The 22,968-nt window shown below is 43.8% G+C and overlaps 1 protein-coding gene across 2 annotated transcripts in view; it reads right to left on the bottom strand.

Annotated features, from left to right (window-relative positions):
- The window catches only part of LUZP2 (leucine zipper protein 2), a 1,380,972-nt gene that overhangs the window by 325,290 nt on the left and 1,032,714 nt on the right, over nt 1-22,968 (bottom strand). For both annotated transcript variants that reach the window (XM_086959880.1, XM_086959879.1), the window contains exon 8: nt 18,371-18,445. In XM_086959880.1, coding sequence (XP_086816006.1) covers nt 18,371-18,445 — 75 coding nt within the window. The remainder of the gene's footprint in view (nt 1-18,370; nt 18,446-22,968) is intronic.

Here is a 22,968-nt window from a genome sequence, read left to right as displayed (position 1 = left end):
CTTGTCGTGTTTTCCTTCAGATATATTTTGACCCCACTTGTTTAGTGCATCTAATTCACTCTGATCGGTCCCAGGCCTATCTCGTTCTCTTATTAGGCAGTTTATGAAAAAACGTAGTATCTGTGCTTGTACGTCAACTTTCTGATGCTCCATGGCATCCTTAATACTGTCGGGGTCCTTCCCAGTCTGAACAAACTCATATATTCTATCTAGGCGTTCCTTCATTCCTACATAGCATAGCAGGAAATCAGTAGCAGATCTTAACCGTAGTGATGCCATCACCATTATATCGTCTTTTCCGGGTACTGGATCATATCTGCAAACTGAAAGGTTTTCTTTAAACATGTCAAGACGGGGTGATTTGAACGAAAAAGGATTTCGCAAGTCCCCGAGCGGTAACCTGCGTGTCGGTGGCGGGGTGTGAAGACCCCCGGTCGCACCCCCTGAGACGGAAGCTTGAGCATTATTTCTTTGTGGGGTCTGTACCTGAACTTGAATTTGTCTTTTAGTAGGATCAGGTAGAAGTGGTTTCGGTAGATCAACTTTAGGTACGGGAAGTGGTGGAGCTGGTGGAACAGGGGAGACCTGTCGTGATACTGGCAGAATATGGTTTTAGGGCGGGTTACCACCCCCGTCCCCGTCGGTAGGCAGGGCTCGAACAGGCAGGTTGGTGTAAGCGGGTGCTACATCCTCTAGATAGGAATTCAGGAATATGTCTTTAGTGGTCCTATGAGTTACTTTAGTTGGAACCAATGGTGGCGGCAAGTCTTTCGGTATTTCTGAAATGGCCTCAGGTGAACCCTCGGCCGCGAGATACATACCGTTTACGAGATTATTTCGTGCGCGGTCTATTTGTTCTGATTTTACTCGGATCCCCTCGGTAACTAGTTCGTTTTCTTGGGCTTTCTCTGATTCTTTAAGTCTGTCTTCTCTACGTAGTGCTCTTTCAGCACGCTTATGTGATTCCTTACGCCAAAACTCTATGGCGTCTTTCTGAGATTGTCTGGCTTTCTTTTTCCATAATGCTTCCTCTACCTTCATGATGCACTCGGCATCCCATGTTCCGGTAACGGGCCATCTGTGCCTTTCGTCTAGGTGTTTAGTATAGTCAGCCCATAAATCGAGATATAATATGGCATCTATGCCATGCTTATGGTACATAAAGTTACCTGGGGTGTCCCTAGGGGGGATAGGAATTTCTTCCTCTAGTATCCCTTTCCTAGTTCCTATCTGCTTTAACTTGTTGAAAAACGGCATCTTGCTTACTCGGTACTGAACGCTCGATCCTCACTACTTAATACTGAATGCAGCTAGTTATACAAGAACACATTAATGCACATTAGGAAACAGTCACACTCATACCACGACATTAATCACATGAAAAGACATTTTGAAACATATATGACTACCCCCTATATCAGATGTACTGCTAAACAGCACAGATACACTGCTAAAGCGGTGCAGAACGGATATACTGCTAAACAGTACAGATACACTGTCTAAAAACAGTGCAGACCGGACTTGTGTACCCAAACCCGTCTAGATACGTCCCAGCAATGGTACTCACCGGGAAGCACGGAAACAGAAGGCCTCGGAATTCTCGACTGGACTCGATACTTCGGAAAACCTCGGGAAACTTCGGAAAACTGGTGGGCCTCTTGACACCTCGGACCTTGCTTCTTTCGGCTAGGCTCTGGTCGGGATCCTCCGCACTCCTCACCGCCTCGTCTGGGTACTGATCGTAATCTTCGTCACCTCCGTGGGCCAGAGGGAGATACAGGAAATCCTGCCGGTACGCGTAGTTTCCTTCTAACTGATGGCAGGGGACAGAGCTTACAACGCACCAACCGGCGCGTGAGGTGGGGGAGGGGTCCCTGTTCGGGCGCCAAAATGATGTAAATATATAATTTACCGTCGTAATTTCTATGCAGGTAAGTACTTAATCAATAATAACTCAATCGGAAAGAAAGAAGACAGAGTCCGTGGTGTTAGAGTTCTTAGGGGTTTTATTCCTTAAAAAGGAATGGTCAAGACCAGGATATCATGTTCTTCCCACCACAGGGGTGGAAGAAGGGATAGAGCAATGTTTTATTAACAATACATAGCTTATATACTTAATTTACATCATTGGAAGTAATAGAGTAGGCGTAACAGCTGAGAGTAGACAAGATAACAGCATCCACGTGTTACTAGTGCGTAATCAGAAGGCGTGGACTAGGCGTAACTGAAGGTGTGTGCTAGAAACGTCACAGATAGGTGTCACAAAGGGGTGGCACTAAGCAGAAAGTTGCAATGTCAGCAGAAATCAGAGGCTTGGATGCGCGCGCAGCTGCATGACGTGTGATTGACGTGAAACTGGAGGGTGCAGGGGGCTTGACATTTGCACTGACGGAAAGAGACAGAAGTCTGGCATGTCAGATCAACTTGTGCTTCTATCATATCTGATATCTGGTGTTTAGGAACTGAGCTATCTGGGCAGAAAGGTCTCTGGGGCAGAAGCTGTTCTATACTGACTGTGAGTGCGTGTATAAGCGCCTGAGTGTCTGGATGAAAAGCGTGGGGGCATGGGCCTTCCATGGGAGCATGGTAACAGAGGCTATGAATTACTGGCACGGAGACAGGCCGGCCCTTTGGCTCTGCAGCTGTGGAATGTTTACTGAAGCTAGTAGGCAGGAATGTATTTTCGAAGAGCGAAACAGATAACTCGAAGGTTGTAGTCAGTCTTGGCAGGCAGCAGGCTGAGCTAAACGCGGTGGGCCGCGCTAGAAGTAAGGCAGAGTTCACGGGTACGGGGGCAGCCTGGGCTGAGGCTTTCAGAGTCAGAAGGAAGGAAAAGGCTCGATGGCAGAGATTCTGGGCCTATTTTGCCAGAGCTGAAAAACGTGTAGAGTACACTACAAAAAGACGTTGGCATAGTATACTTAGGAACGGACTATCCAACCCATTCAGGATGGGTCTGAAAGAGGACATGTTAACGTTGGACGCAAATATATTTGCGTCTTCATAGCTGGCACAGGAGGGAAGTTACATGCACTTTAACTCGTACATGGAGACGGTGGGGTACACGCTAGGGAACACAACTTGACCAAAATGTATATTTCCTCAGGCATATTATCAAGAACGATGATACAATTATCCCCGCTGTAGAGGTAGGAAACTGCAGCTAAAAAGGCGATAATGGGATTGATAATATGCCCTTGTGAATTCCCATAGCAGCTCGGTTCTGGTGTTAACCTGGGCTGCTATGGGAATTCACAAGGGCATATTATCAAGCCCATTATCGCTGTTTTAGCGGCAGTTTTCTGATGCTAAAGTGGCGATAATTTTATCGCAGTTCTTGATAATATGCCCCTTAGTCTCCATGTAAAATCCCTTTTGAATTTTCAGAAAAAGGAACAACTACAGTTTACCTGCTGTGTATTTTGGCAGAAAAGTTATATTCAGACATGGTAGTCAAGACAAAAAAGTATGCTCCTAGGAGTTCCTTAAAGCATCAGTTCAAACTAAAAATTTACAAAACTGCTGCGGTGTTCTTCTCCGAGACCTCAGGAGCGGATATTCCATCTAATATTTCACCTGAAGTTTAAAAAAGTTGCTCCCCCAATAATTTTATTTGTACATGGTAATGAAATAATAGCGTCTTAAACTTAGACTATTGTGGCTCTGCGCCGTTACCAGGATAAGTACCTATTTACATGTGTTGTGTTTGTGCACCCATTTAATCAACTAGGATTTTTTACAATTGACTACGTACTTCTTTGTTTGTTTTATTTTTACTCTTACTGTGAGTGGAGTGTTGCTCTAATTAGGTATACAGGGTCCAGCAAAGAGTGTGGTAAATATTTAATTACCGTCCTAATTTCTATGCAGGTAAGTACTTAAAATAAAATAACTCATTCGGAAAGAAAGACGCAGAGTCCGTGGTGTTAGAGTTCTTAGGGGTTTTATTCCTTCAAAAGGAATGGTTCTAGAACCGGATATCGGATTCCTGACACCACTGGGGTTCAGGAAGGGATAGAGCATACTTTATTGACAATACATAACTTTTATACTTAATGCACATAATGAAAATCAATGCAGAAGGCGTAACAGCTGAGAGAAACAAGATAAGAACACAAACGTGTTAGCAATACGTAATCAGAAGGCGTGAACTAGGGCGTGTACAGAGGTGTGTGCTAGAAGACGTCATATGAAAGTGTCACAAGTGGGTGGGTACTTAACAGAATCTTGCAATGTCAGCAGAAATCTGAAGTCTGGATGCGCGCGCAGCTGCATGACGTGTGATTGGCGTGAAACTGGAGGGTGCAAGGGGACTTGACATTTACACTAGAGGAAGGAGACAGAAGTCTGGCATGTCAGATCAACTCGTTCCTATATCATATCTGATATCTGATGTTTGGGAACCATATTATCTAGAAGGAAAGGTCTCTTGGGCAGAGGCTATCCTATACTGACTATGAATGCGTGCATATGTGCCTACGTGTCTGTGTGTAGAGCGAGGGGGTCATGGGCCTACCATGGTGACGGGAGCTATGAATTACTTGCATGGAGACAGAGAGGCCGGGCCCTTTGCTCTGCAGCCGGGGATTTGTTTATCTATTCTGCTGGACTGGAATGTGTTTTCGGGAAGCTGAGCTTGGCTATACTGATAGCATGAAGGTAAAATACTGTCTTTGGCAGGCAGGCAGGCCGAGCCAGGCTCCGCTCGCCTCGCAGGGAGTAGGACAGAGTTCACGGGTGGGGGCATCCCACGTTGCAGTTTCAGGAGTCAGAGATGCTTTTGAAAAGAGGCTCGATGACAGAAAACAGGGCCTAACTCGCACAGAGCCAGGAATACGTGAAAGTGCACCATACAAAGACGGTGGCAAGGCATATTTAGGAACGGAATATCCGACCCATTCAGGGTGGATCCAAAAGAGGACATGTTAACGTTGGACGCAAATGTATTTGCGTCTTCATAGCTGGCACAGGAGGAAATTTACATGCACTTTAAGCTCGTACATGGAGACGGTGGGGTACACGTTAGGGAACATTTCTCGACCATAAAATTTATATTTCCTCATTCCCTCCTTGTTCCCTACGGACCCATCATGATATATCAATCTTCAATAATCCATTTATTTGTGTAGTGAGCATCATCTGCTCATCCTTTTTCACATGGGTTTTAGAACGTTGACTTGAATGGGGAGTGCAGGATGTGGCGCACAAGCCGCAAATCGCTGGCCCACATTGTAAACATAGACAGCAACTGAACACTATAAGTAGTATTGTTCCAAGGAGTGACAGTATTTTCCAACCCCAGGTTGAAATAGTAGTCCAGAGCCAACCGGACCAAGTCCAAGTGCCTGGATTCTGATGTATCTGACTAGCTATCTTATGGAGACGGGTAATAGCCTTATATACGGACGGAGCATTATCTGGGATGAAAATGCAACAAGCTGACCCGAGGACCTTACAGGCTCCTCCGCGATCGGCTAGTATGACGTCAATAACAAGACGATTTTGAAGAACGACAAGTCTCATAGCAGACTGTTCCTCAGTCAAGTTACCTAGGGCGGAAGTAGTCTCTTTTACTACTGCTTCAAGGGTTCTGGTCAAGTGACGGATAGACTTACAATTGAAAATAGCTCCTAGATAGGGAAAAAAACCTTTATTGAAATCTGTATACTGTTCCCATGCTGTCTCAGTATAGTCGACAATTGGGAGATCTCTTTTGGGTCTGTGAACTAGGCGGGAATTTCTATGATAATCAGGTGGAGCTAAGAAAACAGGTGGCAGTAAGAATCCAATGTAACAGGTCCCATCCCAATCTAGAGGCAAACGTACATATGTGGTCTGACCACAAATAAAATAGGAATGACGTGTAGCTTTGAATGTGGACTTGCCCTTATCGCTAAATTCGACCACAGTAGTACATTTACTATGACCCAGGTGTATGGAACCATTCTTTCTGACACATAATTCACCTTTGACTGGTAGTACTGACATAGTGGGCAAGTCTGGCTCGGTTTCGGATTCAACATTCAGAATCATGAGATTAAGTGTAAACTTCCCTAATCCATATACTTCATTTTCTAGATCAGTCCCTGTCCTTCTGGGAAGTCCCTCTTTGTCAGGATAACACATTTTATGCAGAACTGTGTTCAGGGTTCCCCATACCCAGTTACCCTGATAAACCACGGAATTTGAATCTAAGGCATTAATCAAACTAAACCAGGCTCCACATGAACCATTGTGTGTGAACGGGTACGGGAAGAGGGGCAGAACTCCCCTATATTTCTGATAGGGAGGGAGTCGGCCACATATCCAACAATTAGTAGCGTTGCTGGTCTGATGAGAGTGATGTAACATACTAATGAATGTATTGTTGCGCAGCGCAAGTCGGTAAGACAACTCGTGACGGGGTAACTCACTAAAAGAATGCTCGGCAGTATTATTAGAATGTGCACGTGTAGCAATAGGAAAATAGATATGTTAAATTATACTTGTGACAATAATAGTAATACTTAAAGAAAACATAATCCATAAGGTAACAATACAGTAACTTTTGAGAGATTTGCAATATCGTTGCTTCTTGATCTGTTTCTCTCTATCTCTCTCTCTATTGGGGTCTAGGGGATACATGTCAGAAACTATTTAACCGATTCACCTAGGGGAGGACTTAAACAATTAAACTGTCTGACTTGCTAGACCGCAATTTCAACTTGTACTCCTCTTGCGGAGTTTTCTCTACCATGGGGAGTTTAAAGTCACTAGAAACTGGGCAGTCCTTTGAGGGGGTGGAAGAGTCAGTCTCTGGCAATAGTTCATTACATTTTTTAATATGACTCGTATGGATCCACCCCTTTCGGCCCTCAACCTTGATTGCAGTCCTCGTGGTCAGAAGGACGAGCTTCGGCTCCTGCCAACGGGGCTTCAGCGGACTCCTCCTGTCGAAATTACGTATCAGTACAGTATCTCCGGGACGGACATCGTGTGGCTTCACGTCAGTGTTGTCGGGGAAAGCTGCGGCAACCTGTGAACGAAATGATTGGAGTGCAGACATCAAGGAGGCAAGGTAATCTGTCAGCATATTACAGTCGACATCGGTTATTTTCTTAGGCATGGGCGTCCCCCACATATTTGGTGGCCGGCCAAAGACCACCTCATACGGGGATAGCCCTGATCTCGAATGTGGGACCATTCTCATATAGAACAGTGCAACTGGCAGGGCGACTATCCAGTCGACCCCTTTCTCTTTACATATTTTTGCAAGACGGGTTTTCAGTGTCTGGTTGTGCCTCTCTACAAGGCCAGCGGCCTCGGGATGTCGGACGCAATGGAATTTCCACTGATATCCTAGCAGGAGTGAAACCTGCTTCATGAGCTCGGATGAGAATGGCTGTCCGTTATCTGAGTATACGATACGAGGCAAGCCGTACCGTGGGAAGAATTCTCGAACCAGCTGCTTGGCAGTGGTCGGGCAGTGTAATCTGGGACTGGATATGCTTCGGTCCAACGGGAAAGTGCACAAACAACTACGAGGACGTACTTGAATCCTCGACAACGTTCCATCTGGATATAATCCATCTGGAGGACTTCAAAAGGGTGATCGGGAGGATGAAATCCACCTTGCTCTACAGGGACGCTTTTACCTGGATTGAACTGACAACAGATCATGCAAGTACGCACTTTCTGTTTTGCTGCTGCTCGTAAATGTTTGTTGAACCAGAGATTCTGTAAACTGTCTAACATGGCTTTTTAACCCAGGTGGGCTGGGCTATGTGCTGTATTTATTATGACTTGAACCATAGAGTCGGGGAGAAACCATGTAGATTTTCCCTTCGTCATCCATCCCTGATCTGTCTGGACCCCTCCTAGTTCAGTCCATTTCTTGATTTCGTCTGGAGTAGCATGTGTCTGAATATCGATTACATCTAGTGTGGGATCCCTAACTGTCATACAATGTGTCGGTACTATTGTCTTTGTCACATCAGTTGTCTGGGTGTGAGTCAATGCAGTATGTTTTGCTGTTTGGTCTGCCAGGTCGTTACCCTGGGAAATAGAGTCAGTAACTTTAGTATGTGCTTTACACTTCATGATGGATATGCCTGAAGGCAGATGTATTGCTTCTAACAGTGCTTGAATGAGCGGACCGTGTTGGATCTTGGCACCGTGAGAGGTCAAGAAACCTCGTTCTTGCCATAACATTCCGAAGTCGTGTACAACTCCGAAAGCATAACGTGAATCTGTGTATATGTTAACATTTCTGTTCTTGGCTAGTATACAGGCTCGAGTCAGAGCGATAAGCTCTGCGGCTTGAGCGGACAGTGTATCAATACGGTGTGTTTCTTTGACTTCAGTTTCGGTGGTCACTGCATATGCGGCCACTAATTCTCCTGTGCTTGTTCTCATGCATGAACCGTCCACGTAAAGTGTCAGGTCGGGATTTGTCAGTGCAACACCTGTTAAGTCTCGTCGGGGCTTTGTTACTGCATTAATGATTTCTATACAATCATGCGGGGCTGAATCTGTCATAACCGAGGGTGACAACGTGGCAGGATTTAGAATGTTACAACGTCTGATTTCTATGTGTGGCTGGAATAGTGTCAGTTCATAACCTGTCAGTCGTGCTATAGTCAGGTGTTGAGTCTGTGTTCGGTTTAGAAGGACTTCTACAGAATGTGGAACTTGTACTGTTAACTGGTGTCCTAATACTATTGAATCGCTTTGTCTGATTGATAAGGCTGTCGCTGCAACTGATTTTAGGCACGCAGGCAGGGCCTGGGCCACTGGATCCAATGTACTTGAAAAATAAGCGCAAGGCTTATGTGAACCTGCTTGATCTTGTGTGAGGACAGACAACGCTGTACCATCACGTTCTGTAACAAAAAGTGTAAAAGGTTTGCTGTAACATGGTGTCGCTAGAACTGGTGCTTGACATAAAGCTTTCTTTAATTCTTCAAAAGCCTGCGTGTGTTCCTGAGTCCAAGGGAGGACAGTCGAAGTTGCTGCCTCCTGTGTTGTCAACTGTATCAGTGGTTTAGCTAGAAATGCATACTGAGGAATCCATTGTCTGCAGTACGAGGTGAGGCCTATAAAGGCCCGCACTTCCTTTTGTGTCTTGGGTTGTTGTAACTGTGCGATTAACTGAACTCGATCAGGTGTGAGCTGTCTTCCCCACTTGGACAGCAAGTGCCCAAGGTACACCACTTGCTGAACACAGAATTGTAGCTTCGAAGGAGACACCTTGTGTCCCTTGTCGGCCACAAAATGTAAAACTGTCAGTGATGCTTGTTCACATTCGGGTTCGCTTCGTGCGGTGATCAGCAGATCATCGACGTACTGGAGTAAGGCAGTGTTAACTGGCATTTGGATACAGTCAAGTTGTCTTTTTAGCGCTTGGCTATAGATGCTGGGGCTTTCTGTGAATCCTTGAGGTGCGCGTGAAAATTTGAAGCTTCGACCATTTAAACTGAATCCGAAGAGATATTGGCTCTCTGGATCAATGGGTACACTGAAGAAGGCGTTCTTGAGGTCAATTACAGTAAAGAACGTCGCTTCTGAATCAATAGCAGTCAATAAGGATGAGATGTCGGGAACCACAGGATACTGTGGTACAATGCATTTGTTCAGTTCTCGTAAATCAATCACCAGCCGATATACTGGCTGTGCATTGGGATCAGTACGTTTAAGAATCGGAATGATAGGGGAATTACAGATATTGGAGTCGGTCTCTACGACCACTCCTTGGGCGATGAGCTCTTCAATGATTTCCAGTAAAGCCACTACAGCATCAGGTGGTAACTTGTATTGTCTGATTCGGGGTAAAACAACTCCTTGTTTGAGTGTAACACGGTATGGTGTAATGTGCATACAACCTACATCGGTTGGGCCTTGTGCCCACAGGTGTTTCGGTACATTTTTCAATCTGACATCAAACTCTCGTAATACATAGTGACCCTTAAAGTCACGTAGAAAAAGTCTAACTCCTTCCGGAGAACAACATATCACTGCTCCTAGAGCCTTCAGTGTCTTGATACCTAACAAGTTTTCTGGACATGATTTTGTGAGTAACAGGTCTGTGACACGTGATAATGGACCTACTGCTAGGGGGACAGGTTATGATACTTCATTTACAATTGGCTGTCCTGAAAAACCAAGGGAAACATTCTGTGAGCCTGAGAGGGGTGCCCCTGGAACTTCGTCGTGACTGATCGTGGTGCGACTTGCCCCTGTGTCAATTAGAAACTTTCTGTCTTTTCCTAATACTTGACTATGCACATAAGGACCCTCTTGATCTACAGGAATCTCAATAAGAGGCAAGCCAACCTCCCTCTCTAGGCTATTTCATGTGTATCGCTGATAATCGGGATAATCAGATTGGGCATACTGGTACATCTGCTGCGAGACTTGCTGGGTCGCGGCAATGGGCTGTGGCTGTGATACCACTACGGTCTGTGCTGTATGTGGGGAAGCATGCATAGGCTGTATATTCTGCGAAGTCTGTTGCTGGACCTGGTCTTGTCTTGGCTGACGCGGTCTTTCTTTAGTTTTACCTGTTGCTATATTGTGTTTCAGGACTGGACATTCGTTTACGTAGTGACCTGGTTGTTTGCAATAGTTGCATGTCCCTTTAACAAGAGCTGCTGAATTACTTGTTTGGGTCACACCCTTTTTCTGACCGTCGGCTGAAACCGACTGGGCCACTAACATTTTCATTTTCATGTCTTTCATACGTCTCTGTTCGTGATCTTGTTCTTCTCTAATTCTGTTCTGGTGATATTGTAACATTTGTAACATCTGGGATGGCGTATTTGCTTGCCATGTACTCTCCACTTTATATACACGGTTCTTAACTTGTGTCAGAGAATTCTCAACCAATTTAGTTACAAAAAGGTGCGGGTATGACTCGCTACCTGGTTTCAGGCCACTATTAATAATGAAACATTTCTCGAATCTTGAATAGAAGTCACTAGTATCTTCATCGTGTTTCTGTTTACAAGCTGAGATTGCGTCCCAATCTTCCTTTTTAGTTGTCAGTAATCTTGGCAGGACCTGTACTATTAACCCTGGTAATGCTTTAGCTTTGTCCCCAAGGCCTAGCCCTGGAGTACGACCTTTTTCCTCGTCCTCTATTTCTGTCCATATAATCTTTTTGTCTCCCACCTCCCATTCTATTTCCTTTAGTTTCTCGTAAATACCCGTGGGCAGCAGTACTTTTAACAATTTCATAATATCCGTATACGTGTAATCTCCCATGAGTAACATGTCCTTAAGTTCTCGGTGGAAACCTGCAGGGTCTTTATCGTGACAGGGCACTAGTTTCTTCATTTCTAACAATTCCAACTTTGTTAAAGGTGTGTACACAAACACACGTCGTAGGGTATTATCAGCATTCATAACTGGGTGTACTTCTCGTAAAGGATTCTGCCTGTCAAAATGAAACATTTCTTTTCTTTCTGGGGGCGGAGCTGGAACGTATTGTGGGCCTAAGAAAGCGTTATATCTGTGCCGTTGTTCTAGAATTATTTGAATTAACTTGGTACTTAGGCCTCTCCATCTATTCATAAGTAGTGCTTCTAATGTATCAGGTAAAAGACCTGGGTCAGAATGTTGATGTCTGTATAACGTGATGAGATGCTGAATCATGTACATACCAGCTAATTTCTGCTCGTCTGGGGAAAGGTTCAAAAATGTTTGTGCTACTGTATCATCATTATATGTGCTAGGATTGTCAGCCCATAGTACTGCTGACCGGGCTAGTTCTTGTTCATCCATAGAATTGAGTACATGGTACCCCATTCGTTCTTGAAGAATTTTATCGGTAGCCTGAAACAGATATTCAGGAGAACTCGTTTTCGAGATGCCCGAGAGAAAAACTCTCTCGCTTTCTGGACGAATGCCTTTCTTAAGGTAATTTCCCTTACCTACATATGCTATTATTTCTTAGCCGCGTCTTGTTCCTCTGGTTCGTCCTCCTCGGAGGAGTTATTCCTGTCGCTATCTCTTTCCTTTTCTTGTTCCTTTCTTTCGTGTATTTCTATTACTTCTTTCCTGATCTTTTTATACATACTTGCTATACAATTCTGTTTATCGTGTTTTCCATCGGCTATATTCTGACCCCACTTGTTTAGTGCATCCATCTCGTCCTGGTCTACCCCAGGCCTGTCTCGTTCTCTTATTAAACAGTTTATGAAGAAGCGTAATATACAACCTTGAGTGTCAACTTTCTGGTGAGCCAGGGCCTCTTTAATACTTTCAGGATCTTCCCCAGTCTGGATAAAATGGTATATTCTATCTAGGTATTCAGTCATTCCTGGGAATAACACTAAGTAATCTGTAACTTTTCGTAAGCGTACAGATGCTAACAACATCCTGTCGTCTTTACCGGGTACTGGATCGTATCTGCAAATTGGAAGGGGTTCCTTAAGCATGTCGAAACTTGGTGTTCGGGGTGTACGTTGCTTTAATATGTCCCTAAGGTTTAACCTATGTGTTTGTGGCGGGGTCTGGTGACCTCCTGTCGCACCTCCTGAGGCGGAGGCTTGAGCATGACTTGTCTGTGGAGTCTGTGTAAGTAACTGAACTGGTGTTTTACCAGGATCAGGCCCAAACGGATTCAGTGTATTCATCTTAGGTGTTGGAAGTGGTGGAGGAACAGGTGGAACGGGATTTCGGGCAGGTGAACTCTGTTGCGGTACGGGCTGGGCATTGTCTCGGGGTGGGTTGCCACCACCGTCACCGTCAGTAGGCGGTACATTAGTACGTGAACTGGTGTAAGCGGGAGCTACATCGTCTAGATAGGAGGCAAGGAATATGTCTTTTGTGGTCCTGTGGCTTACTTTAGTTGGAACCAATGGTGGCGGCAGATCATTCGGTATTTCTGGAGTGGCCTTAGGCGAACCCTCGGTCACTAAATACATGCCATTGGCAAGAGTGTTTCGCATGCGGTCTACTTGTTCTGCTTTTACTCGGATACCTTCAATAACTAATTCGTTCTCTCGGACTTCATCTGACTTTTCTCTATGTTTCTCAGCTTTTCGGAGTGCTTTTTCTGTACGCTTATGTGATTCTTTACGCCACAATTCTATGGCATCTTTCTGGGACTGTCTGGCTTTCTTTTTCCATAGCGCTTCCTCTACTCTCATGATGCACTCGGCATCCCATGTCCCTGTAACAGGCCACCTATGTCTCTCTTCTAGGTGCTTGGTATAATCGGCCCATAAATCTAGATACAGTATGGCATCTAAGCCATGCTTATGGTACATAAAATTTCCAGGAGTGTCCCTAGGGGGGACAGGAATTTCTTCCTCTAGGATCCCTTTCCTAGTTCCTATCTGTCTTAATTTATTGAAAAACAGCATTTTGTTACGTAGTGCTGGTCACTCGATACTTGTTACTTACTCTGAACACAGCTAGTTACACAAAAACACAGTAATGTACGTCAAACAGTCACTCATACCACGACATTTATCACATGAAACATTTGAACACATATGAACTACCCTTGAGTTTCAGAAAAACGAGAACAAAAATTGAAACCTTGAATACTTTATGTACTGCTAAACAGCACAGATACACTGTCTAAAACAGTGCAGACCGTGTTTGTGTACCCAAACCCGTCTTTACCGGATACATAATAATGCACCCGTCTAGATGCGTCCCCAGCAACGGTACTCACCGGGAAGCACGGAACAGAAGGCCTCGGAAAACTCGACTGGACTGGACCGGACTGGACTCGACTCGACTCGATACGTGAATACTTCGGAACTGGTGGGCCTCTTGACACCTCGGACCTTGCTTCTTTCGGCTAGTCTCTGGTCGGGATCCTCCGCACTCCTCACCGCCTCGTCTGGGTGCTGATCGCAGTCTCCGTCACCTCCGTAGGCCTGAGGGAGATACAGGAAATTCTGCGGGTACGCGTAGTTGTCCGTCTCGACTGTGGCAGGGGGCACAGGCTGCAACGCACCAACCGGCGCGTGGGGTGGGGGAGGGGTCCCTATTCGGGCGCCAAATTAATGTGGTAAATATTTAATTACCGTCCTAATTTCTATGCAGGTAAGTACTTAAAATAAAATAACTCAATCGGAAAGAAAGACGCAGAGTCCGTGGTGTTAGAGTTCTTAGGGGTTTTATTCCTTCAAAAGGAATGGTTCTAGAACCGGATATCGGATTCCTGACACCACTGGGGTTCAGGAAGGGATAGAGCATACTTTATTGACAATACATAACTTTTATACTTAATGCACATAATGAAAATCAATGCAGAAGGCGTAACAGCTGAGAGAAACAAGATAAGAACACACACGTGTTAGCAATACGTAATCAGAAGGCGTGAACTAGGGCGTGTACAGAGGTGTGTGCTAGAAGACGTCATATGAAAGTGTCACAAGTGGGTGGGTACATAGCAGAATCTTGCAATGTCAGCAGAAATCTGAAGTCTGGATGCGCGCGCAGCTGCATGACGTGTGATTGGCGTGAAACTGGAGGGTGCAAGGGGACTTGACATTTACACTAGAGGAAGGAGACAGAAGTCTGGCATGTCAGATCAACTCGTTCCTATATCATATCTGATATCTGATGTTTGGGAACCATATTATCTAGAAGGAAAGGTCTCTTGGGCAGAGGCTATCCTATACTGACTATGAATGCGTGCATATGTGCCTACGTGTCTGTGTGTAGAGCGAGGGGGTCATGGGCCTACCATGGTGACGGGAGCTATGAATTACTTGCATGGAGACAGAGAGGCCGGGCCCTTTGCTCTGCAGCCGGGGATTTGTTTATCTATTCTGCTGGACTGGAATGTGTTTTCGGGAAGCTGAGCTTGGCTATACTGATAGCATGAAGGTAAAATACTGTCTTTGGCAGGCAGGCAGGCCGAGCCAGGCTCCGCTCGCCTCGCAGGGAGTAGGACAGAGTTCACGGGTGGGGGCATCCCACGTTGCAGTTTCAGGAGGCAGAGATGCTTTTGAAAAGAGGCTCGATGACAGAAAACAGGGCCTAACTCGCACAGAGCCAGGAATACGTGAAAGTGCACCATACAAAGATGGTGGCAAGGCATATTTAGGAACGGAATATCCGACCCATTCAGGGTGGATCCGAAAGAGGACATGTTAACGTTGGACGCAAATGTATTTGCGTCTTCATAGCTGGCACAGGAGGGAAGTTACATGCACTTTAAGCTCGTACATGGAGACGGTGGGGTACACGTTAGGGAACATTTCTCGACCATAAAATGTATATTTCCTCAAGAGCACTCACCTTTGAAGTTTTGGTATGAAAGATTCAGGCATCTGTGTCAGCCAGGCGCAGAGCTAAGGCCCTTAAAAAAGCTGCTACCAGAGAAAACCTGACGTTGGCATTTTGAATTGACAGAGCAGGAAAGTTGCGACTGGGATGGATGGATAATGTCGCATAATAGGATTGGCCAGGGGTTCCTGGTCCCTAAAACGTTCAACCCCTACTTAAAAAACCCTGTACAAAACTTGGGCTGTGATGTTGGCGGAAGAATGACCAGTTTGAAGGAGAAGCCACCTGATATTATGCATGAATGGACTAAGCACTTTGACTTTTGCTGACCTCCACACTATGAGTGGTCTCTCCAGGACCAGTGATGCTGACACCCTTATGTCCCAGAGGACCAAGACTCCACTGCCCCCTAGTTGGTGCCCTTCAAGTGACTAGGAGGCTCTTCGGCCTGAGGAGTGTGGCCATGAGGGTGGTCTGATGGCTGGTTGTGTAGAGGCTGTGAAAGATGCTCCCACGAGCAGGGGAGCAGTACCATGAGCCAGGCAAAGGAAATGCCTGATGCAGGGTGACAGAAAATGTAACTCTCCTAAAAATGTACCCCTTTAGAGGACAGGAGGCCTGATGAAAATGATCCTCATGGCTATGCGGGGACATCAAGAGCAGAAACTGAGCACAATTCAACAGACAGGACCAGAGATGTGTTACCATAAAGATTTGATCTTCATAAAGAAAATGATGGAGATTGGTGCACAGAGTTCTACTGCTACTTAAAAGATTATCCCAAGATATAACCAACCTCTGGGACCCATCCCTCATGGAATGATACAACAATGTCCCAGGGACATCAGCAGAAGAATCACCAGCTATAGGGCTATGTGCATTTACCACCTCGTACTATAGGTACACCAGCATCTTATTTTGTCTGCCCTCTGTCCTTGCCATAGCTACCAGGGGTTGAACTCAGGTTTACGTTACTCTGAAATCCAACTAGGGAAACTGGAGATATTAACTTTTAAAGATTTAAGGCAAGCAGCACCAAGTAAAGGTAAAATAACATTTAAAAAACGGATTAACAATTGAGGTAGATATGAGGCCACCATAAGCAATACCACTGCAAACTTGTCATGTTAAAGAGAGTTTCAACAATGTAAGTTGTCCCTAATTTCTTCTTTGCTATAACAGAGAAGACAGGTTAAATTTTGGGAAAATGTGTAAAGTCTTATGCATTTACTCAGGGCATAATTTCTACAATGAGTATTCTCATTGCTGAGATCCCACCCTGAGTGCAAAGACTTCCCCACGTCTGCAAGGCCTCCATCATGAGTTCATAGGCCCTTGGAGAATCAGGCGCTATGTGTTTGGATTATTCTGGTGGTGTGTCCCAAACCAGAGATAGTAGGATTAGGATTTCTTTCTGAAGTCCAGTTTTGCTCATAGGACAGCCACAGCCCAGTGAAAATAGCTTTTAATGGCTAGTCACCTACCAACATTAAAATCTTGCTTGTGTCCACATTTAAATACAAGGCACCCCATTTTATAGGCTACAAGCCTACTTATAGTGGCCTTTTTAATGATTAAAAGTAAGGTGATTTCATGTCAAAAAGGGTTACTTTGACAGGTTTGCCTGCATGTTTAAACCCTGCAAGAGTCAGCATACTCAGGTAGGCATGATGCCATGTTTTTCCTGCACCATATGCAGGAAATGCATGGTTTTGATGGGAATTTAATTAGGTTGATTAGGAGTCGGGTGATGTTACGCTGTTTTATGGTTGAGAATACATACACTGGGGACTTGAGAGTGGTGCAGAGTTCAAAAACTTGTAGCGTCATCCATAAAATGGGGGTGACCATACAAAAAAGGAACTCTTATCGGCTTTTTGGATGTTTTGAGTGACTTTTAGTATCATTAATTTTTAGGGAATTTTTAGGAGTAGGCCACACAAAACTGTTTAATTTTACATTATTAGTTTTTATCAGGGCGCCATCTACCCTGCATAAACTGATTTTTTTGTGTGTATTAGTGGTATTACACAAGCAGTATACATGTTTTATGAGAGCAAGTGGAGAGAAACTATTTGTTTTAGTTAACGAAGAATCAGCCTGGAAAATGTGATTATCAGAGCTTTGAAAAAAATGCCTTCAAATCTGTGAAATAATCTGAGTACATTTACATATAAATGTGCAGTGATCATTGAATGACAGAATTTTCCAATCCACTGCCCTAACACTAATAATGTATTTCTAAATCACAGGATGTTATTTCTGCCAATTAAGTCTGAGTTACAAGATTTATAACAATACTTATTTTATATCACAACATTCAATCAAAGCTAGCCAACTATCGGACAGTAATTATTGGTGTAATGATGCAAAGCCACCATGTTTATGTTTGTTGAGGAGGGGGGTCTCACATTGAATAAGGTTTTTCACATGTAAGTCCTTTCAGTGGCAATCTCCCAAAATGGTCCACATTTTTATGGCAATATACTACCTGCACTAAGGACCTTGAACATGCTGCCAACAAGAGGAGGATCACTATTTCACATGATAAAGAACATGAATACTACTGTAAATCTAGCTTTGCAACTTATTGCACCTTTACAAGCCAGCACTCCACTTCCTAATAATCTACTTCACCTGGAGAAAGGAGAAAAGGAGGAGTGTAATTACATGTCTGTGACTCAGCCTGGAATGTGTTTCTACTACACCTAAGTATAGAATCAGATGCGAATATACCAGTAGTACATTGTCTATGATTCCTAAGCCAAATAATATCCTAACGAAAGCAAATTCTTATTCTAAATCTCCAGGCTCTGGCAACCCATGGTGGCCTGGTAATATCCTTAAGACAAATTGTCAATCCATCTTCCAAGTTTTTTACCACTAGGTAAAGACAATATCTGCAAAATTGAATAGCAAAACCCTCTGGAAAACTTTAACTGCTCCACCAGGTGTCCACTCTGATTTTTATACTCCCAAAATCATCTTTTGGTATATGGCTGATCAGTAGCCTTTATACAAATATAACATGCTAAATACCTAAATTGTATATTTATGCAAATATAAGATTTTCCTCCTAATATCCCACAGTTATTGCTCTTACATTCAGAATTATTAGGATCCACACATGGTTTCTCACCTTATCAAGAGCAGCTTTATCAAGTTCATTTTTGGCAACTGCTAGTTTTTGTTCCAAGTCAGCTAGTTGCTGTGCCTGCAAGATTGAAATACAATCACAGATTAATTTGTGTTAATATATAGCATAACTAATAATCTTTCAGATGCTCACAGTTACGTTGCTCCATTTTTCTACCAACAACAAAAGTTCATCCTTAAATCCAGAAATACGATTTCTAAAATGTTTTCATCTCTGAGAATTCATACATTGGAAAATCTGCAACTAATCATTGGTTTAAAACTTCAGATGGAAAATGTAGCATTTCTTTTTTTATCAGAACACTGGTGTTTTTAATCCCTACTGTGGCAGAGACTGACCATCCAAGCCTCATAAATGCGCGTTGTGTTTAAGCAGACAAGGTTTTTTGGTCCACACTTGTCATTCTTTTAACTTTGGTAACCAAAAGACCTGCAGATATGCGGATATGCAGTATGTAAAAGATTGTGTTATTAGTTAAAGGGAATAGAAGCCCCACTCAAAACATTGGTACAATCTTTGTCAGGGTAAACTACAAAAATCACAAAATTAATCTGCTTAATCCTGGAATAGTTTGGCACAAAAGAAGTTAGGCTTGAATTAGAGGCAATGTATAAAGTATTTATGCAACACACAAATAATAATAAACACAAGAAAAATGTAGTTAACAAAATTACACCAAAACATCCAATCTATAGCACCCCCCACCCTGCCCCTCCCCCGCCACGCCTTTCTGTCCCACCGGTCCTCCCTCCATGGGCCGCGGCTGTGTAGCTCACAGAGCCTGTATTCACTGTAGCTTTGTATTGGTTTAATGTTGCAGACAGTAGGTATGGGTCAAAGTGTAGAACTCAAGTTGCCAGTTTTCACGTACAAAGAGCAGGTCATGCTGGAGCTTTACGTTCGAGGTCAGGTGCATGGTCGATTCTCGACCTGAAGAGGTCTCTTTGTGGTATTCAGGATTTTACTCTTTCATGAGGAGGGGATCAAGGGCCCAGGCATGCCAAGACAGTGCAAGCTGGTACTGGTCAGCTGCTGAGATGGAGTGAGGCATTTATAGGCTTACTGTGTCCCTGTAGCTCACATAGGAGTTAAGCTAACTGTCCATTGGAGTCACGCAGGGTAGCCTTACATCAAGGCAAGCAAGTTCATACTTTAGAGAGCAATGCAGCCCTTCCAGCAGCAGAACAGTCCTTCTGGGAGCACAGCACTTCTGCTTCTGAATCTTCCATAAGTTAAGTAGTGTTTTGATGAGGGACTCTGAAGATCCCATGTTTATATCTGGTGTCAATCTTTGTGTGGGGGAATTCTATGACCTACTCTTAAAACCTCTTGTCTTCACTTCTTCCTGGTCCCCTGGTTCTGGATACAAATTGTCGAGGTCTGAGGCAGACCTAGTGTTGGGTTCCCTTGTGTGTGCTGCAGGCAGAGCTCTTTGAAATGGATTAGGACATATTGTTGAAGTCACAACTCACACTCGGGTTAAAGTAGATTGGATCATGGATTTTAATGTTTCCTTTGTGCTTTATTGGAATAATTGCAACAATCTGGCCACTGATCTTGAAAGAATTCAACATATGGTTAACAATTGACTTATTGTTTCAGTTTCTGTGGTAAAGAGGACTGTGGGGTTGTTTAAAAAAAAAAAAAGAAACATAAAGCAGGAATGACATTCCAAACCATGAGAATTATAAACCTCGGTGTGTCATGACTTTAACTAGTTTAATATTTTAAATGTCTTGCCTAACTCAGGCTCAGCTGAGAGCTGCCTGTAATAAAAGACCAAAAGACAACTTGTCTGCTGACTTCAGTATTGAATTCATACATGCACCACAAATAGCAATGGACAAAGTTGCTTTCAGCCTATCTAAATGCTCAGGGATAAAAAGCTTATCCTGGGATACTGATTTAGGGGTCTGCCGCCCTTTGGAAAACAGGACTGTCTGCGAGCTGAGCGACGGACCGGGACAGCATATTAGGATGCGCCTGCCACAGTGGCGGGCGCATCATGCATTTTTAACGTAGTGGCGGGCGGTGCTCTGAGCACCGCCCGCCATAATGCTGAAAATGCATGTATGCATTTGCATACATGAAGCGGCAGGCACCGCGCGGTGCCTGCCGCATTGTAAATGCAAATGCAGAGGGGTATCACAGGTACACCACCATCATAATAAACCTTTTCCTCCCCGGTCGCAAGGTGACTGTGGCGGAAAAGTGGCAGATGGTCTTTCCGTCTGCCGCAGTCTCCCCAGCTTTGCTAATATGGCGGGCGGAAATGGGTGGCAGTCGGACCTGGATGCGGGGCGGATCGCCACCGCCCGCATGGCAGTGGCGATCCGCCCGACATCCTAATGGGCCCCTTACTTAGCTGCTTGCTGAACCTCACAAATTACACGAGTGTAGGTACTGCTGGTGAACTATTCTGTCCCAGTGAAACTTCTCTCATAGTCGGCAGAGAATAGAAGGTCAGAAATAGGGAAGTAGTGATCATCCATGAGGAATAAAAGTAGCCCATAGTGTTCAGAATTTCCTGTTGACAAAGAAAGTTGTTGCTCCTGCAGATAGATTACTAGAATGATAGAGAATTAGATATTTTTCTTTGGACTTAAAGTGGAGTTATGTGTGGCCAAATGCAGGTGCCACTCATGGACTGGGACTGGAGTATGAGGAATAATATTCTGAAGATATTGATATGTTTTGCATGAAAAAAATGAAGGTGGACTTTTTAGGTATTAGGACATTGATGCCTGAATGATGGTTTCAAATGCTCTACACTTTGGTTTTGGGCACACAGTTTATGGTTATAGTGCTCTGCAACTGACCTCTTAGAGCTCTTCCTGGCTGCCGCTTTCAAACTCCACTGAAGACATTTGATCTCCAGAAAAGTTTGTAATGTGATATTGAACCATCTTGAAGATGCATAGCCACATTCTACAGCATGCTACAAACAATAATATATTTTGAATAGATTTGTTTCTGTGTTTTGCCACATATTGTAAATCCTACTCCCAATTTTCTTAATTGTTCAGTATATTTTCCGTCTGTTTTTCTAACATAGATAGGATTTCTTTTATTTTGTAACTAAATTTGTATGTGTGATTCGTTATTGTATTTCTTTGTGCAAGTCCTGACTGAAGGGGCTTTGCTAATAATGGTGAGCATTAGAATACCCGCAATAATCAGTTTACCTGTTAGAAGTTAGATTGGTTGGATCTTGTGGGACCTCACTCACAACACACCTCAAAATCTTAACACCTCACTTCTACAAGTTAATGATCTCATTCAATTCATAGAATAATTCTGTGAGTACTGGCCTTTGGTTGTAGTTGTAAACAGATAGAAAGTGGTTTGTTAGTTGGTGGTTAATTGGTGTACTATCGTGTTAGGTCCAGTTAATGGTTTTAGTACACAGAGCAGGCAGGTTTTACCTAAAGATAATCTGCACAAAGTTTAGTACCAAAGCAGTTAAAAAGTCAACAATACAACACAATAAAAATCCCAGTCTAATTTATAAAAATAGAGGAACATTTACTAATCACAATTACTACAAAATACAAAAATTCAATAAGTGAAACAATAGATATGACTTTGTAATAATTGTAAGAGGAAAAAGCGCCAAGAAGTATAAAGCATCAATGGCAGTCAATGGTTGTGGCGGACTGTGACCTAGGTGTGTTTTGAGACTGACCATGATGCAGTGCGGATGCACTACATATATAGACCCCTTAGGGCATAGAAGTAGGGAATTCTGAAACATTCTAAATCCCAAACTAAAAAAGGATTTTGTTGTTTTTCTGCGGAAAAAAACTATTCTACATGCCAGAAAAAATGGACATTCAGTCAGATGCTGTGTAATTGCAGGGGATCAGCCTTAACATTCTAGGGGACCTTTCTGTTCTTCAATTTAAGGTGGGAAGGGATCTAACTCCTCAGGTCCTTCTAAGCATTCGCTGATATCAATAACACTTTTGTTAGTTGTTAGAGGTGCTATATTTATGCTTGGCACCAGTTAGTGGGAGGGGGTGACTCCTGGGCACCACCTAACTAATGGGACTAAGGTTCCCAGTGGCAACTCTATGCATCTTTTCAGTAGCTCCTGTTCAAATTGCTTCAAACAGGCCCAAATCACAGATGTCATGCTATTTTCTAGATGCCACAATACATTTGGGCACTGAGGGATGGGGATATATGTAGGAGTTTCATTAGGAAAATCCTAGTTCCATCCCACGTTGAACACTAAAATCAAACTTGAAACAAGCAAATACAGAGACTGAAGAGTAGTAGGGCAACTTGAATTCTTTCAGCAAATAGACAGGGATACACAAAAAATGGTTTTGGCATTTTCTACCCTCTTTTTCAATTGTTACCCACATGTTGCATGTGACTCATCTGACAGGTCAAGCAGGATTTGATAGCGTGGTATTAACAGGAAACCTGCAGGCCTCACTCTGAATAGCCTTTGGTGTTCAGAGGAGTCATCTCTGTCCTTGGAGTCGTTTCACACCTCCTTCAAACCTATTCCCAGGCTTCAGCATTGGCTGGCAGCTGGCAGGGACTGTCGCTAATTAATCTTTTGTTATGTT

The sequence above is a fragment of the Lissotriton vulgaris genome, chromosome 2_2 (assembly GCF_964263255.1).
Source record: "Lissotriton vulgaris chromosome 2_2, aLisVul1.2, whole genome shotgun sequence".
Classification (NCBI taxonomy): domain Eukaryota; kingdom Metazoa; phylum Chordata; class Amphibia; order Caudata; family Salamandridae; genus Lissotriton; species Lissotriton vulgaris.
The sequence above is the reverse complement of the archived record's forward strand: the minus strand, read 5'-3'. Positions and strand labels throughout refer to the sequence as shown.